The following is a 17,661-nucleotide window of genomic DNA, read 5'->3' on the forward strand; positions in this document are numbered from 1 at the left end:
ATACCTCTTAAGTAGAGCCAATTTAAAGTCTGGTAAAGCCCCAGCAAACCCGGTGCTGCTTCAGGATTTTATTTAAATGTATGTATGTTCCTGAAAATCATAATAAAATATATATTATTGTAACTGGCTTTTATTTTTGTCTAATTTTGTATATTTAATACTTGGTAATTTTATTGATTTAATTACCTTTGGTCAAATGCTTGATTTTCATACTGAGCAGTGCAATACAATTAAGATCCAACAGTTGGATAAAGTCAGGCTTTAAAAACTGGTTCACTGTTATAAGTCACATTTAAGCATGCAGGTAAGGTGGAAAACGTTTAGATATTGATTATAAAATCAGGCCAAAAAATCTGCAGTAAATGTTGGCTATAGACCAGGGCTATTCAATTCCGGGCCTGGAGGGCCGGTACCCAGCACGTTTTAGTGGATTCTCAGCTCCAACACACTAGATTCAGTGGTTGAATCACCTGTGCAGCAGCTCATCAGGCTCTGCAGAAGCCTGTTAATCACCTGCTGATTGAAATCAGGTGTGTTGAAGCAGGGTTAAAACTAAAACATGTTGGATACCGGCCCTCCAGGCCCGGAACTGAATTGCCCTGCTATAGACCATGACCTCTACGTATCAGCATCAGTATCGGCAAATGAAAAATCCACATCGGTTCATTTCTTAGTCGTAGTGCAGTTTCTACCGGTTTTGACATTCATTGGAGTGTTTGCTTTGTGAAGTACCTTGAGACAATTCTTGTCGTGATTTGGTGCTTTATAAATGAACTGAATTTAATTGAATTCTTTTTCATCTTTTTCAGATATTTTTTCTCAATGTTTCCTTTTCATGTTTTTGTATTGCAGACTATACAATCCCAAAATGTTAACTCTAATAAGGGAAAGGAAGAAAAAAAAACGTTTTTATGTATCCATAAACAAGTTTTACAACCATTTCTTTAGCAAAATAGCTCTTCTGTGATTAAAATAAAATAAAACATTGAAAAATAATCGACAAAAAACAGTGAGAACTGATTTGAACAGTTTCTATTGTGAAACGTCAGCTTTTATTTATACCAGTTTAACTTGTGGTAGTTCTGCTTTTGATTTTAAAGTCAGTAGCCGGTGTTGTGCTAAAGAAAGCACCCTACTCGCTTTGTTTCGCCCCAGTGGATTGTGGGTAATCTGTCCGTCGTCTAGGTCTAGCCTAGAAATCTTGGCCGTCTGTTGCCGAAGCAAAAGGCAAAACAGCAATATTCGTGGCCTTTTTTGTACAACACCGGTAGAAGGAGAGATTCAGGAGCCATGAAAGGAGTCCGGTCTCTGTATAATTTCTCGGTGAGTTCGGTGTTTTGCCAGGTGTCAGCAGTGTTGGCCGTGGCTTCTAAACTCGGCTCCCCTAGTTTGTTTACCTGCATGACAACCAAAGTCCCTGTTGCAGTTAGCACGCTGGCTAGTTAGCTGTACACATGGCCAGGTGAAGCCTCTAAATACGGCTGACCGTATGGCAAAGACTCCCCAAGTTTACACCCACTAGATTGTTCTAGTGTGTAGAAAACAACAATAACACATCAGAAACGATCTAAGCTGACCTGTCTGTCTCTGTGCCCATTTAAATGTAACCTGAAGGTCACCCTTCAACTCACGTGGCCCTTTGATTTCAATAAATACTATCAAAGTTTTGTGACATTCTGATGAAATGTGATACAGTATTATCTCAGATGACTATGACTTTGCAGTAAACAAGCTGGTTTGGTTTAAGCTCTGAGCATTGAATGTGTATTTTTATTTCTATACATTTAAGTAATTATGCCATGTGACCTTGATGTATTGAATTAGGCCATTAATTTAAAATGAATGGCTAGTTCAGATCTGTTGCAGCTTGCAGCATGAACTATTACTATCTGACCTCTTGAAAATGTCTCTTTGAAGGGCCTCAGTTTGGAGAAACAGTGATTAGTTCTGACTTGACAAATTAGGAAAGCTCTAGTTTTGGGGGGTCAGTTGCAAAGTATTAGCCTCGCATGCCATCCTGTATATGTAAATGTTTAGTCTGGTCTCAGACCGTTGAAATGGCTCACTTGTACGGGAGGAGTCAATGGTTGTCTACCAAACTGTCTTTGCACGCAACTGGACAGCACAAGGACCAATCAGATTAATGAACAATGTGATGTAGGACTGAAACGAATCTTCGAATGGTTTGATCAATTAAATTCCTCATTTCATTTTTTTAATGATTCAAAGCTTTGTTAAATGTGAGCGCCACACACATTTTACTGGCTCACAATGTGGTACTCTAGGTGCTGGTTAGGAAAATAGAGAAACCAGCAAAGACATACCATTGTAAAAGGCTGAAATGGTCCAAAGTTTGGGATCGAGAGTATACGTGCAGATTAGCTAATGCTAAGCTAGCGTGTAGCACATTCACGATCAAGTGGAGTTAAAAAAAACGTGGTGATTGTGAATTAGGGCTGGGCAATAAATTAAAAAATTATTGTTATCGAAATTTCTGACTCATATTGAGATCATTTTTCCCACGTCAATACATTTCCTAATAAAAAAATGAAAAGATGTGTGTGGGTTGGCAACATTCATATCCCTTTAAGAAGCTGTACCACCTTGAATCTCAACGTAATACATGTGACAGCCCCATCTAGTGGACAACTATTGTTTCTGCGCACACCTGCAGACCTGCCAACCTGTATGTATTTTGCGTAGCCAGTACGCAATTTGGCATCTATTTACGCTGGTACGACTCACCCCTCATCTGTACCGGGTCGGCCCGGGCCGGGTAGCGTAGGTTGTTTACATATCTGGGTGGCCTGGTATTTTTCCGGGCCAAACAAGGCTCATTCTCAGCCCTCTTCTCGAGGGGGTCTGCTTCAGGCCGACCAGGGCCAACACACCCACTGCTGACAGCAAATTCACACCTTCCATTAGAGCAAGCCTCTGATTGGTGGGTAGAATCAGCCCACATGGGCTTAAGACAAGGATGTGTGGAATCAACCGGGCCAGGCTGGGGCCGACTGGGGCTACCCGGCCCGGGCCGACCCGGTACAGATGGGCATGGCCCATAAACTACGCAAAAAGCTGCGGATACGCGAGTTGAGTTCTGTGGCAAATATGCACGTATGGTACTCATGTCTGACAACACGACTCGGCGACGTGGTGAAGAAGTTTAAGCCAATCATCGTAAAAATCAGCGCTTTGGGCTTCCTGACAGGGTTGCGGAAGGCGCTTTATAAATAAAGCTTTGATTGATTGATTGAAAAAAGCAGAGAAAAACCAGAGCTAACTATCCTGCCTAGCCTATAGCGTAACACCCCCGCCCCCTCCTCCCTGCTTCGTCCTGCCCGCTGCTCCTCTCTCCGGTTCGCCACTCGCTGCTGTTCTGATAAGGTAAACTGTTTGTGTGTGTGTGTGTGTGTGTGTGTGTGTGTGTGTGTGTGCATGCGTGCACATGTGTGTGTGTCAGCGGGCCGGACCGGCTGTCTTTTGGTGAATGTGAACGCGTAACGTTACTTTCACTGTTGAATATTCAAGCTGAAATCTGAGTGAAAAAAATAAAAAATCTGCGACTAAAGAGAAAGAGGCAGCTGTGTGTGTGTTTGCCTTTATCCATTGCAGATAGATTTGGCCTGGATATAAGGAGGAATGTGATAATTTATACAGTTTAAACATGCAGCCATTATTTTTTTCGCAGCTCGTTTTGCAACTCACGCTATGGCAGATGAGGGAGAAGCAGACAGGGAGGTATTGGTTAGCAGACCTGCCAAAAAGAAGAGGGTCCATGTGTCTCAGAAGTTTTTGTCCTAATATCAAGAACAGTGGCGATGCTTGCGACCCTCTAAACAACCTCACCATGCATTTTGCACAATCTGCAATCATGATGTGGACATAAGCCACCAGGGAGCTGCAGGTAATTAGTAAATTAGCCCTGGTGATGTGTGCATATGTGCTTTAAGCCAATTTAATATTACATTCTTGAGAACAGAAACACCTATTGCAATATACAAAATAAATAATTACCATTAAATACATATAAATATTTGTTTTTATTAATCTGAATTGAAAAAAATTAAATGTGAATATTATAATATATAATAATATATAAGGAAACTTAAGAGTTTTACTGTTTAATATTAAAATACATGATACTTTGGAGTCAGATCAAACTGTAAAAATGTCTATAACCTTACTAGTTAAAATAAGAGCTATGAACAAGTATGTGTGTGTGTGTGTGTGTGTGTGTGTGTGTGTGTTTATAAAATTTTCCATCTAGTGAATGGGGAGATTACAGAATGAAAAGCAATGGAATTACAAAAGTTTGCCAAAAAAAAAGTCACACAAGTGGTACTCGAAAATTTTTGACAAGGTTGGCAGGTCTGCACCTGTAGCTATCGTCCATTTATCGAGGTGAAATCCTCAATGTATCGTGGTATTGATTTTAGGCCATATCATATGTTTAGACAAGGATGAGTGATATTGAACCAAATTTTCTTGGAATTCGGACAGTACTTGTCGCCGCACTGTGATATCATCGACCTCAAAATGCCTCACAAGCACCCTGCCCCTGGATTCGGACACACCTGTTTTCTCTATTCTGTGGTTAACTACATTAGCCATTCTGGATGGAATTTTATTATAATTTTGCCAGAATAACTATGTAATGTGACATTTATACACGTAATAACCATCCCCTTTCTGACCAAATTTTAGCTCATCTGTTTGTTTGGAATTCATCTCTATTTCCCCAAACTTAGGTATTACACCTAGTACTATCTACAGTAGGGCTGAACGATTTTGGAAAATAATCTAATTGCGATTATTTTCTTCAATATTGCAATTGCGATTTAATTCACAATTATTTTCTCAAGGGGCTTTTCTCATTTTTCAACTAACGGAAGCAAAAAAAAAAAAAATCTATGTAACTTGTACTGAATATAAACAAGTTTATGTATCTACATATATCAACAAGTTTATTTGTCTACACATACATGAACACTCACAAGTAAAGACAACATATTGTCTTTGAAGGTGCAATGCTTTGCAGCCAGGAACACATCCCTTGAAGGAGAATAGGCATTAGCATCAACTGTGAAAATTTATTTGCAGGAAAGAAGTGTCCCATTTATTGAAGTCTTTTGTGTTTAGAGTTTTTGACGTCTTGTCCATGCAGAGTTTCCATAGTTCAGTTACGTTCACAGCTGCTAGCCAAAACTCAGTGTAGTTGAAGTACATTTTTCTGGCTTTATTAAAATATCTTTCTGTACTTATTTGATTAATGGTAGTTTTTACTTTTTATTAGACTCCAAATGTAATAATTTGGCACGTTCCTAATTCGTAATTTGTTAGAATCTATTCGGCGGTATTAGCATTAGCATCCCTATGGGTTTTTCAATGTATATTAGCATTGTGCTAACAACTCGCTGTCAGTCAAATTGCAGCCTTTGCGATTAGAAAATCTCCTTTTGTCACATCGCAATGCAATTGCATATGCAATTAATCGTTCAGCCCTAATCTACAGCTGGTAAGATATTACTTTTGATAACCAAGCCACAAAACGCCATCTGCAAAATTCATTTCAATTCAAAAATACTTTATTAATCCCAGAGGGAAATTGATTAAAGAAAACATGCAAGATGTTATTAGAGGCACAATATGTAAAAATTTTAGGGTGAAATATTAAGAAAGCAGTCCCAACGTCTCAGTCATGTTGGAAGAAAGGTTACGTTGAAATAGATTTTTTCTTAGCCGGCTGGGGAGTTGTAAGTTTTTCTCTTTTCAAGATGGCCAAAAAGTAACGATGTGAGAGCCGCAAGGTACCAACTAATGCAGCTGCATCAGCATTTTTAATTTGACACCAGCTGGCAAAAAGCAGCTGCATTGTGGAAAAAAAATTTTGCCAGTAAGAGGAGTGACCCTGAAGTTATTTCTTGTAACCCTAAAAAGCCACCGTATATTTTGTTTTACTCTAATATCAGGTAAAGAAGGCTAGAGGCTAACTTTAACCCAACAATGCTAACAGTGAATTAGAAGCATATAGGCAGCTCTAAAAAGAACAACTCAATATTACAGTGAAATGTATTTTTCTACCTATCAGCTTACTGTGTATGACTCATCTTTTATTGTTATGTAGAATCTTCTGGTGTTGAGCCGCAGCTGGCAACAGCCATGAAACTTAGAACAGGAGTAAGAAAGGGACTGTGTTTTGAAAATGGCCTGCAGTACCCAAATTTGACCACAGGATGTCATTTTTACTTCATTCTTACATAATGCACTTTTAAAACAGAATTTATTTGTAGTTTAAAAAGCCTCAGAATTAAATCACAAGAGCTGAATCGGATATTAAGATGTAAAGCTTGTCTTTGTTGTGAAAGTGCCAGAGCGTACATAAGGAATGCAGCCCTGTGCAGTAGATCAAAAGACCTGCTGAGCTATTAGTCTGTACAGGAAGATGGGGGACATCTAACCTATGGGCCAGACAGTCGTAACATATTAAAATGGTCACCTGCTGTTATCTAATATTAAAGGACTCAGGGTGTTACATTTTCACACAAACACTCTAGTTCTTGACACCTTGAATGAATTACCCACCTACATAAGTCATTGTTTTTATCATCCTTCCCTACAGAAACGCAGCTATGCTGCTGCCAGAAGGGGTCAAACTCTCTCTGAACCCCTTTCAAGCCTAAAACCTGCCCGAACGGCACCTTTTCCTCCACAGAATGTCCAAGTAGGTGCTGCTCTTCTGATAGCAGAAACAAAAATTCTAAATATGCTAAACAAAATCAAAGTCAAACATTTCCTTTTTACAGATTATATTTTGGTCTTCCGGTAACGTTTTTCTTTCCTACTCCAGGTGTCGAAACTCCCAAACGGGCTGGTAATCGCGTCCCTGGAGAACTATTCCCCTTTGTCGAGCATTGGTGTGTTTGTGAAAGCTGGAAGTCGCTTCGAGACCTCCGAAAACCTGGGTGTTTCTCACGTGTTACGACTGGCAGCAAACCTGGTAATTTGTGAGGACTTTTGGTAAATGTGTGATGCTTTGATGGAGTAGATGTGTTATTCCTGAGACAGCTCAGTGAATTATGTTTAACTTCCATCTTTACTGATTGTCTGACAGTTGGTGTTTTTGTCTTTTAATAGACAACAAAGGGAGCATCTGCCTTTAAGATCTGTCACAGTGTGGAAGCCTTGGGAGGAAGCCTGAGGTCAGCCATCAAAGCACACACGGCACACACACATACACACTTCCTGTCGCTAAGTGTAAACATCAACACTCATCACCTGAACTCTCATTTCCTCACGTCCAGTGTGACGGGATCCAGAGAGACCATGGTCTACACTGCAGACTGTCTGAGAGATGATATGTAAGTTGTTGTCTTTAAGTATTTGGAGGTGTTTGTGCTCATACCTGATCTAAGCATTTGCAGACGCCTTACATATATTTAGAGAACCGCTCCTAGAGTTTCTGGTCAACGTGACGACGGCGCAGGAGTTTCGACCATGGGAAGTGAATGAACTGACGCCCAGGGTGAAGATTGACAAGGCTTTGGTTCAGCAATGTCCTCAGATGAGTGAGTATCCATCAGCTGGTTCATGATCTAGAGTTTTATCTGGTTTTTAGCTCCTGATATTGAGGGGAAACAAGCTATGAGGTGAATGACACCAAATATATTCTGCGTGGGACATCAACAAATCTTTGTTTGAAGTTTAGATTTCTTCTGTTTCCTCCTAAAGATGTAATGGAGATGTTGCATGAAGCAGCGTACAAAAACGCCCTGTCCAACTCCTTGTACTGTCCTGACTTCATGGTTGGTCGGATCTCCTCTGAACAGGTAGAAATCTGGTTATTGTTGTTTAAAAGGAAATGATATTGTCCTTGGTGAATGATTGGAATAGAAATGTATGTAACTAATCAAAGTTTCTTAGTTTGTGTAGCCCTCACACACTCTTCCTCTCCTGTAGCTACACTCCTTTGTTGAGGATAATTTCACCTCTGGCAGAATGGCTCTTGTAGGTCTAGGTGAGTGTTATTTAATCACCTCACTTTCCTGATCTGACTTTATTTTTCCTATTAGTTATTTCACATTGTTTATTTCTTATTGTTGGGCTTATTCCCAAAGATAGAGTCAAAGTGAAACCTGCTCAGGTGTGTGTTATGTCTTATGCATTCATCCAGGTGTGAATCACTCCATCCTGAAGCAGGTGGGCGAGGGTCTTCTGGGAGCTCGCAGTGGAGCTAGAGCTCCTGTGACTAAAGCAGTGTACCGTGGAGGTAAACACTCATTTTAAACAGCAAAAACACATTCAGGGAAGTAAAAGGAATTAAGTTAATATGAGCAAATAAGTAACACGTGTTAAAGGGGCATTATGGAAGTTTGACAGCCAAAACATGTATAGAAATAATAAATTTCTTCTTCATACATTCTCCTGCAATGCCCTGGTCCTGTAGAATGAGCCCTAGCATTTTTACTGTGATTGCCTGTTTTTCTGTAAAATCACAGAAAAAGAGAGCTGCTCAAGTCGAGCAGGCTGCTTCATGCGCGTTCACGCTCAGGCATAGCCCGTAGCATTTGCTATCCATAGCTTTAGCAGCAGAGAGAGGTAGTGCCAACTCAGCGACTTTGTCACTGTTCCTCACGCCTAGTGATGAACCTAGCTACATTTCTGAGGACCCTTAGCTACTTTCTTCTAGATATTTCCTGCAAATTAGCAACAAAATAGCCATTTTCGCTCCGAACCATTCTTTGAACGTTGTTTCAGCTGTCATCAAGCATATAAATATTACAGATACAAAATACATCACTGGCGCTTTAGCTCGCCTAGAAAGACGTCGGACTCTCGTGCAGAAGACCCGGGTTCGATTCTGGATGTGAATATGGTTTAGTTAGAGTTTATTTTTTACATTAATGGTATATGTTTTTACAGTAAGATGCCCACATTTTTATTTGAGACTCGCCGAACGGCATTGCATTCACAGATAAAAAAGATGTGGGTTCAACTTTCATTTTGGAACAATTGTTCAAGCAAGGGAAGGGAATGATCTGAGCATGCAGGAAGACTGACCCATCTTAAACCTTTGTCGGCTGTGCTGAAGAGAAAGGTACAGAACCAAATTATTTAATTAATTAGCTGCGCATTTTCCTGTCCTCTGTGCCACACACACACAGGACTGTCTCAGCTGTTATTTTCGTTAAGGAATGTGCACGTACAGCATGCGCGCCTCGTGCACGAGCCTACTATTGAAGCTGCCGTTACGCTTTTGGCCTGAGGGGGCAATCGCGAGTGTAAAAATTCAAAACTCCGTAAAGTCCCTTTAACTAAGAAACAAACAATAAAGCAAGATTTCTGGCTTAGACCGTTATGTTGAGCTTCAGTAAATAAGCCTGTAAAATGAATACACAGAATTAAAAGGACTGTGGCCATAATTATAATCAAAACAAAGATAGAAATTAGGGATGCAATGACACCACTTTTTTCCAAACCGAGACGATACCGATACTTGGGTCTGAATACTCGTCGATACCGATTACCGATACCGATACTTCTACCACACAAAAAATCGCTATACTGGTATCAGTATCTGTATCGGCACCAATACCGATCCCACGGTGCATCCCTAATAGAAATGTCTGTAATTATATGTTTTATTGACATGTTGTCACCGTACTACGGAAGAGGATTGGGGCCACTGAAAAGAGAGAAAAAATAATTCTGGCTTTTCTTCTCAGGATTATTGAAGTCAGAATTCTGAGAAAAAAGTCTGATTGATTGCTGTTGCCAGTTATGTATCAGCGCTAGAAAATTCAACAGTATATGACCAGCAAAGACGTGTCATGTACAGCATTTTTTTAAGAAGATTAATACATTTTCCTACATGCTGTTAACACTCGGGTGTTTTGCGGCAGTGAGCACTTGCTACACAGTAGAATGTCTCCATCATTAGAGGGAATATAAACTCAATAAAGGAAGCAAAACACCACAGTTGATGAAAATTTAACTTCACACATACCTTTCACTGTAACTGTTGGTAATTGAAAAAAAAATTGCTTGAATTCTTTTTAGAGATGACTGTTTCTCTAAATCACTGTCAGCAGTGTTAGCTTAACGTTAGCTAATCAGCATTAGAGTAAAGCTTAAAGGATGCCATAGCTTCTTGTTCCTTTTATTTGCGTCAGTTCTTTAAGCTTTTTGTCTGCTGTTGTCGGATTACGAATGCAGACAGAGCTCACGCGCTCACAGATTGCAAACAGCGACTACGTCCCTCTTTGACCATTTTAAAAGGAGAAAAACGGACAACCCTCCAGCCAGCTAAGAAGGACATCTGTTTAGATGTAACCTCCCTTCCAACATGCTTGAGACATTAGACTGCTTTGTGATTACTTCACTGTAACGTTCTTACATATTGTACCTTTAATTAAGTAATTTACATATAAACAAAACAAGTGAATGTTCACACTTGAAAGCTACAATACTAAATATTTGTACTTTTTTTAAATTCCATAAGTGAATTTTAAAAGGAAAATATGTGTGAGTGAAATTAGACTTTTTTTAAGGGAATGAGTGCTGAAGTTAAATCTAAAGCATCCTAACCGCCGCTGTTGTGCCTAATCTTTTAGAGTTTTGTTACAGTGTTATTTGGCTTGTAGGTGAGCTGCGACTGAAGAACAGCGACGACCTGGTCCACGCGCTGATCGTCAGTGAGGGCAGTGTGACGGGTAGTGCCGAGGCCAATGCCTTCACTGTTTTGCAAAGGATCCTGGGAGCTGGTCCATATGTGAAACGTGGCTCTGGCCCCTCCAGTAAACTGAGCCAGGGTATTGCTAAAGCCACCACACAACCATTTGATGTGAGTAGGAGAACAAAATCACTGTGCTTCTGTTTGAGAGCCACACAAACAGACACAAGACTAGAAATTGTTACTTTTAAAATCATGTTAAGCACTTTTTTAAACCTTCAAAGAAGTTAAAAAACTTGTTATCTACCATATTTTGTCCCAGAATAGTAAAACTAATGAGCGTGTTGTCTCCAGGCAACTGCTTTCAATGCCTCGTACTCTGACTCTGGTTTGTTTGGCATCTATACGATCGCACAAGCGCACTCTGCTGGAGAGGTGAAGGCTTAAGAATCCAACTTCCATCTGAACTTTACAGAAAGCTCAGATCAGCTCTCACATTGTCCGTTTTGACTTTCGGTGTGTAGGTGATCAAAGCAGCTGTTGCCCAGGTGAACAATGTAGCAGCAGGAAGCATATCAGAGGCTGACCTCGTCAGATCAAAGTGAGTTCACTGGGCTACGTTCACACTGCAGGCCTTGATGCTCATTTCCGAATTTTTTTGTTAAGCTGTTCACATTATGACTGAAAAGCGACATCAAACTCTCCAGTGTGAACGTGTCACGGCCCCAAAGCGACCCGCATGCGCTGAAGACAAGAAGTCACATTCAGTGGAGTCATAACGGAGCCAGGAGAGGCGGAGTTATGATGCGATTCATCCACAGGATCAGGATCACAACTGTTAATTCTCCCGTTTAGGCTGGAAACTGTTGTTTCTACTACTCTTTATTCCTGTCATCCTCCCAAATGATTACTCACCGAAAATGTTCCGGTATTAAGTTAATTCATGATTCGTGGAGAACTCCCCGCCCTCACGGACAACCCCAGAGACTGGTGAGAAGCTTCGATCCAGCAGCACCTCCCGCTCCCGTTCTCAGGCTCTTCTGTATTTTTAATTCCAAAACTTATCAGGCTGTCCAGACAGACTCCTGAATCCTTCTGTCAGCGCTTCTCCTCAGGAACGTCAACACACGACGCTCACCTCCGTTGACTCGGTGACATAAAAGACGAATTTAATGCCACATGACCTTTCAGACTGCAGTACTTTCAGAAACATCAGATATGTATCGGAGTCAGTACCACTTATGAAAGTTAAATGGATTGGATTTGAAAAAATTGGATCTGTGCTGTTCACACTGTCATAAAAAAATCAGATATGGGTCGCATGTGGGGGGAAAACATCGGATTTGATGCGCTTTTGCCTGCAGTGTGAACATAGCCTCAGAGAAGTTTCCCCTGAACCTCTGTGATGCAGAACATACCAGCTGTTTCTCCCACTTTCTGTTTTCACAGAAACCAGGTGAAAGCTGAGTGTCTGATGTCGATGGAGACCTCTGAGTGTCTGTTGGGAGAGATCGGAGCTCAGGTTCTGACCACTGCAGCTTATCAGGCCCCTGAATCTGTGCTCCAGGCTATAGATGCAGTCACTAAGGATGATGTGATGAAGGTTAGTGTTTAAAGAAAAACATCTTCATCCTCTTATCTTTTTCCTCATTTAAATGCAACTCTTATTTTACATGATGCCAACATAACTCATGTAAGATCAGCAAAGTGTGTGTGTGTGCGTGTGTGTGTGTGCGTGCGCGCGTGCGTAGATAATGTTAGTGGATCTGTAAAAACAATCAAACTGAACACAGAAACATTAGAACTAATAGTGCTGAACTGAATGTTGTTTGGTTTGTGACGCCTCCGCTGCATCGTTTGACCTCAAGTTTGTTGCCATGGTAACATTACTGTAATGCTGTTGCCTTCCGAAAAGGAATCAGATCTTCTTACCTTTAAACAAAATCCTTCAGTCTCCTCCAATAAATCCTCTCTGTGCTTTCTAGATACACTAAATGGGAAATAGATGAATTAAACTGATTGTTTGTATTAAATTTGACCCTGATCGCCTGCTGGAAAGCAGAAGCAGCTGCTGCACTCAGTGAGAATTAGAGATTTTTGCCATGTCTAAAATTCTTGTTTGAGTTTTGTTTTTGCAATGTGGTTTTAAAAATAAATATTCACATTTACAAAGAATTTGTGAGATTCGTTAATATAAGAAAATGTTAAGCAATGAATTAAAGACTTGTTCCTTTTCTTTTTTGCAGGCAGCAAAAAAGTTTGTGGATGGCAAAAAGACCATGGCAGCTAGTGGACATCTTGTTAACACACCATTTGTAGATGAATTATGAATCTGTCTTATTTTAACTGGTTTTCTGTGACTATCAGAGTTAAAAAGCAAGCTACAGAAATCAAATACATCGCTCTTTCCTTGCTTTAGTTGTGTATCAATGTAAAATAAAGTCATTTCATTTCTCATTTATTCCGATCCCCATTAGCTGTAACTTGTACAGCTACTCTTCCTGGAGTCGATGTAATTCAATACAAAATTTTTACATGTATAATAATGACTGTAAATTTGATCTGATGGGTGTGAGGTCTGACATGATCACATTGGTGCAATAAGATCCTTTCTTCATCCATTGAAGAGCATCTGCATGAAGGGGCTGTTTGGTCCATCAGCCAGTGGGGGGACCCAAATGCAAATGTAAATGTTAAATCTTAAGGCGTTTAGAGCTAAAAGTTGTTGAAACCAGATTTTGTGCAGCTGTGCTTGTGGTTGTTTAGTCAGCAGGTTTAACAGCTGTAAACCAAGCTTTGGTTAACATCAACGTCACTAAAATGTACATAAATAACGGCAATAAAATCATTATATGTTGAACTGTCTCATTTGAGTTCCTGTATCTCTGTATGGGTGTTTGCCACGTTAAACCTTGTACTCGATTCTTTTATCAGCGAGTCTTAATAAAATGCAAAATTGTTTAATTTCTCAGGTTTTTAAAACTTTACATCTTTCAAAAGACAAACTGAAGAAGCCTTGTGGATGAGAGATGAAGAACCAGAAAAGGAAGTCTGGGTGCCCTTTTTACTCAATCACAACAAGACTTGGATGATTGCAAATATGTTGCTCTCAGATAAATTATTTTTGAGTGTTATCTAAGCTCTTTTGCCCTAAATTCACATCAACTCACGTTTTTGTTATGTTTATGATCTGTGGCCCCAGACTGTCTGCAGGTGGCACAAATACTCCCAGTTTGAGTGGCATTCATGTTGTGGTTCTGTTTCAGTTCATAAGAATTTAGTCTAAGTAAATGTAAATGATAATGCTTCAAATAAAATAGGTAAAATTTCTGTTGATTATTTTTAAATATTTCTTTTTTCAGATTTCTACAACTTTCTGGGAATTTAATCATTTAGCTTATTGTACAGTGTGTTTGTGTATATAAATGCATCCAAATCCACCCACTTAACTGGGATCAGTCGCAGTCTAGCAGAGAGGCCCAGACCTCCCTCTCCCCAGCCACTTGGGCCAGCTCCTCCAGGGGAATCCTAAGGTGTTCCCTGGCCAGCCAAGAAACATTACCTCCATTGTGTCTTAGGTCTTAATTTAGGCCTCCTCCCAGTTAGACGTGCCTGGAAAACCTCACCAGGAAGGCGTCCAGGAGGCATCCTAACCAGGAGCCCGAGTCACCTCAAGTGGCTCCTCTCCATGTGGAGGAGCAGCGGATCTATTCCGAGGCCCTCCTGGATGACAGAGCTTCTAAGCCCAGACACCCTACAGAGAAAACACATTTTGGCCGCATGTCTCATTCTTTTGGTCACTACCAAAGCTTGTGACCGTAGGTGTGGTTTAGAACGTAAATCGACCTGTAAACTGAGAGCTTTGCCTTCCGATTCAGTTCTCTCTTCCCCACAGCAGACCGGTACAATGCATCACAGCTGATGCAGCACCAACCTGCCTATAAATGTCCGACACCATTTTTCGCTGAGATTCTTGAACTCCTCCACTTGGGTCAGGACCTCATCCATAACCTGGGGAAAACATTCTGTCCTTTTCTAACTCCAAACCATGGTCTCAAATTTGGAGGAACTGATTTTCATCCCAGCTGCTTCACACCCTGTGCACCACTAGCTGTGGACTCCTCTAGTGAGAGCTTACAATCACACTCTGATGAAGCCAACAGGACCACATCATCTGCAAAGTGCAGAGACCTGTAGACCTGATCCTTTGGCCACCAAAATGGGTCCCCTCAACACCTTGGCTGTGCCTATAAATCCAGTCTGTAAAACTTATGAACAGAATCGGTGATAAGGGGCAGCCTTGGCGGAGTCCAGCTCTCACCAGGAACGAGCCTGACTTACTGCCTGCAATGCGGACCGAGCTCTGACACCAATTAGGGACCTAACAAACCTATATCAAGGGGCCTGTTTGGGGGCAGCAGTAGTTCAGGAGATAGAGCGGGTTGTCCAGTAATCTGAGGGTTGCAGGATCAATCCTGGCTCCCTGTAGAGTGTTCTGCTGTTGTGTCCTTGGGCAAGACACTTCATCCTTCTTTCCTGCTGTTGGTGGTCGGAGGGACTGGTAGCGCCTGTGAACGAGGGCCTCGACTCTGTCAGTGTGCCCCAGGGAAGTTGTGGCTACATTGGAGCTCATCACCAACAGTGTGTGAATGTTTGTGTGACTGGATGAATGATTCACTGTGGTGAACGCTGAACGCCCTCTCCACATCCACAAAACACACAAAGATTAGTTGGGGGAATTCTCATGCACCTTCCTAACGGTAAACTCCCATGCATCCTCCGAAGGGTATAGAGCTGGTCCAGTGTTTCACTGTCAGAACAAAAACCACATTGCTCCTCCTGAATTTGAGGACCCTCTTCTCCATAACCCCTGATATTACCTTACCAAAGAGTCTCAGGAGTGTAATCCCCCTCTGCGGTCACTCCTTTTAAATTGGGGGGCACCACCCTGATCTGTCAATCCAGTGGAACTGCCCCTGATGTCCAAGCAGAGTGTCAGCCAGCAAAGCCCCACAACGTCCAGAGCCCTAAGGAGTCTCATCTACTCCTGGGACCCAGCCACTGAGGAGCTTTTTAACAGAGGTGTGACCAAGCCACTGCTTTGTGAGTCACAAGTAAGTCACAAGTCTTTCCAGTCAAGTCCAAGTCAAAGACAATCAAGTCCAAGTTGAGTCCAAAGTTAATGATGTGGAAGTCCAAGTCATGTCCAAGTCCTTAACTTTTAATTTTCAAGTCATAATCAAGTCATCTGTCCAACTTCAATTTATTGACAATGATAATAAACTCAAGCTTCTTACAGCTTTATTTAGTTGCTCAAACGAGCAGAAAGTGCAACTGAAACTGATTATAAACAAAGTGCTGCTGCATTTAGCAGTACAAGATCACACCCAGAACGAAGAATGATTCATGATTTTTGTCCATGTCGTGCCACTTTTGTGCTAAAATATCAAATATGCTCAAGTCATCATCAAGTCAACAGATGCAAGTCGATTCAAGTCACAAGTCATTGGCATAAGTTTTTATAGATTTTATCAAGTCAAGTCAGAAGTCATTAAAATAATGACTCGAGTCCACACCTCTGCTTTTTAACCACCTCAAATATATTTTATGTGATCATTCAAGGCTGGTCTTTTTTGGGCTTGTTAGTTTATTTAAATTTTAAACAGGATTTTTATACATCTGTTGCAACAACTTTACACACTGGATGTAATTGGATTTTTGACATTATTAAGTATTTTTGTTTGTTTTCTTTTAGCATCTGTCTTATTTTGTTGAATTTGGTGACGTGTGCGTTTAGATTTCTGATACGGATTTTTTTAATTTAATTGCTCAAAAATCTTTTGTTTTCTTATCCGCCCTAAGATCACAACTGACTCGAGGCTAAAGCAGGATCTCGTTACATCAAAGTATCGCGAGATTAGGTCGTAGTCCCCCGTTCTGTGTTGAGGTGGGGGTGTCTGCTTGATGTCATTTGGCAGAAGGGGAGGCTGAGCTAGCGGTGGGCTTACGAGTGGAAAAACATAACAATACCGCTACCATTTCCCGTCCTCGTTGGGACATTTAAACTCTGCTGGGCGGAAATACGCTGCGTTTTCAAGCGTCTTCCTGCGGTCCGAACGGGAGAAGAGGAGGAGGGAAGCTGGCGAGCTAATGGACTGAAAGAACCAGATGCTCTTCCAGCGGAGAAGGAGAACCGAGAGCCTGAAGCTGGAGGACGGGGTGATGGGCTCTCGTTTCCCTGACGGGTAAAGTTTGGCTAAATCCACGGGTATTTGGAAGTGGCAGAAACTTGACCTGCATCTCCTGGACCTCCGTTGGTGTGACATTGTTTCTGAAATGCAAGCGCAGTTGCGGTCTCGGCCGTAGAGCCGCCTTTGGGCCGCAGCTCGGCTCACCGAGCCCGTAGCTGTCTGCTAGCTGCAGCTGTACCCGATGCTGCTGCTGCTGCTGCTGCACCCGCTGCTGCTAAGCGGATCCGAAAGACAACACAAGCGGACCAGAGCCTTGGCGCTAAATGAGGTATCGTTTAAAGTTTCTGGACCACCTCAGGCTGCTGAGATGTGATGCTTTTGTGCGTCACATTTGAGCCTTTTGTAGCTGGAGGCTCACGTTTGCTCGACGCGGAGGGGCTAACGTTGCTGCAAAATGCACAGCAGAACCACAACAGCGGGCTCCTGTTGTTAAAGGGGGCGAGGTTAGACAGATAACAGCCCACCCAAGCCTCCCAACACCTGGGGTCACATTTGGACAAGGACCGCCACACTTCCCACCTCATTTGCCGCTCCACTGGCTCAAAATGGATAAACTCACAATCATTTCAGGGTGCCTGTTTCTGGCTGCCGATATCTTCGCAATAGCCAGCATTGCAAACCCAGACTGGATCAACACTGGCGAATCAACAGGTAAACTAATCTGATTTTTAACAGCTCATATGTTTTGTGTTTGTTGCATCTTTTCCTGCTTCTGACTCCACATCACATGGCACAGGGAGG

General features: G+C 41.6%; 2 protein-coding genes across 3 annotated transcripts in view; both read left to right on the forward strand.

The window, feature by feature from the left end:
* The first annotated feature begins 1,148 nt into the window (after window positions 1–1,148).
* Window positions 1,149–13,529, forward strand: uqcrc2a (ubiquinol-cytochrome c reductase core protein 2a). The gene is made up of 14 exons (XM_015945628.3): window positions 1,149–1,323; window positions 6,620–6,721; window positions 6,848–6,997; window positions 7,135–7,199; window positions 7,302–7,358; window positions 7,441–7,565; window positions 7,729–7,826; window positions 7,957–8,014; window positions 8,171–8,266; window positions 10,641–10,840; window positions 11,024–11,104; window positions 11,194–11,270; window positions 12,119–12,272; window positions 12,916–13,529. The coding sequence occupies exons 1-14, from the start codon at window positions 1,291–1,293 to the stop codon at window positions 12,997–12,999; spliced, it is 1,380 nt and encodes a 459-aa protein (XP_015801114.3). The 5' UTR covers window positions 1,149–1,290; the 3' UTR covers window positions 13,000–13,529.
* A 2,720-nt stretch (window positions 13,530–16,249) lies between these two features.
* The window catches only part of mosmoa (modulator of smoothened a), a 53,153-nt gene continuing 51,741 nt past the window's right edge, over window positions 16,250–17,661 (forward strand). For both annotated transcript variants that reach the window (XM_015945627.3, XM_070542741.1), the window contains exon 1: window positions 16,250–17,571. In XM_015945627.3, the coding sequence (XP_015801113.1) occupies window positions 17,466–17,571 (106 nt within the window). In that variant the 5' untranslated portion in view covers window positions 16,250–17,465. The remainder of the gene's footprint in view (window positions 17,572–17,661) is intronic.

Source organism: Nothobranchius furzeri, chromosome 12, assembly GCF_043380555.1.
Source record: "Nothobranchius furzeri strain GRZ-AD chromosome 12, NfurGRZ-RIMD1, whole genome shotgun sequence".
Taxonomy (NCBI): domain Eukaryota; kingdom Metazoa; phylum Chordata; class Actinopteri; order Cyprinodontiformes; family Nothobranchiidae; genus Nothobranchius; species Nothobranchius furzeri.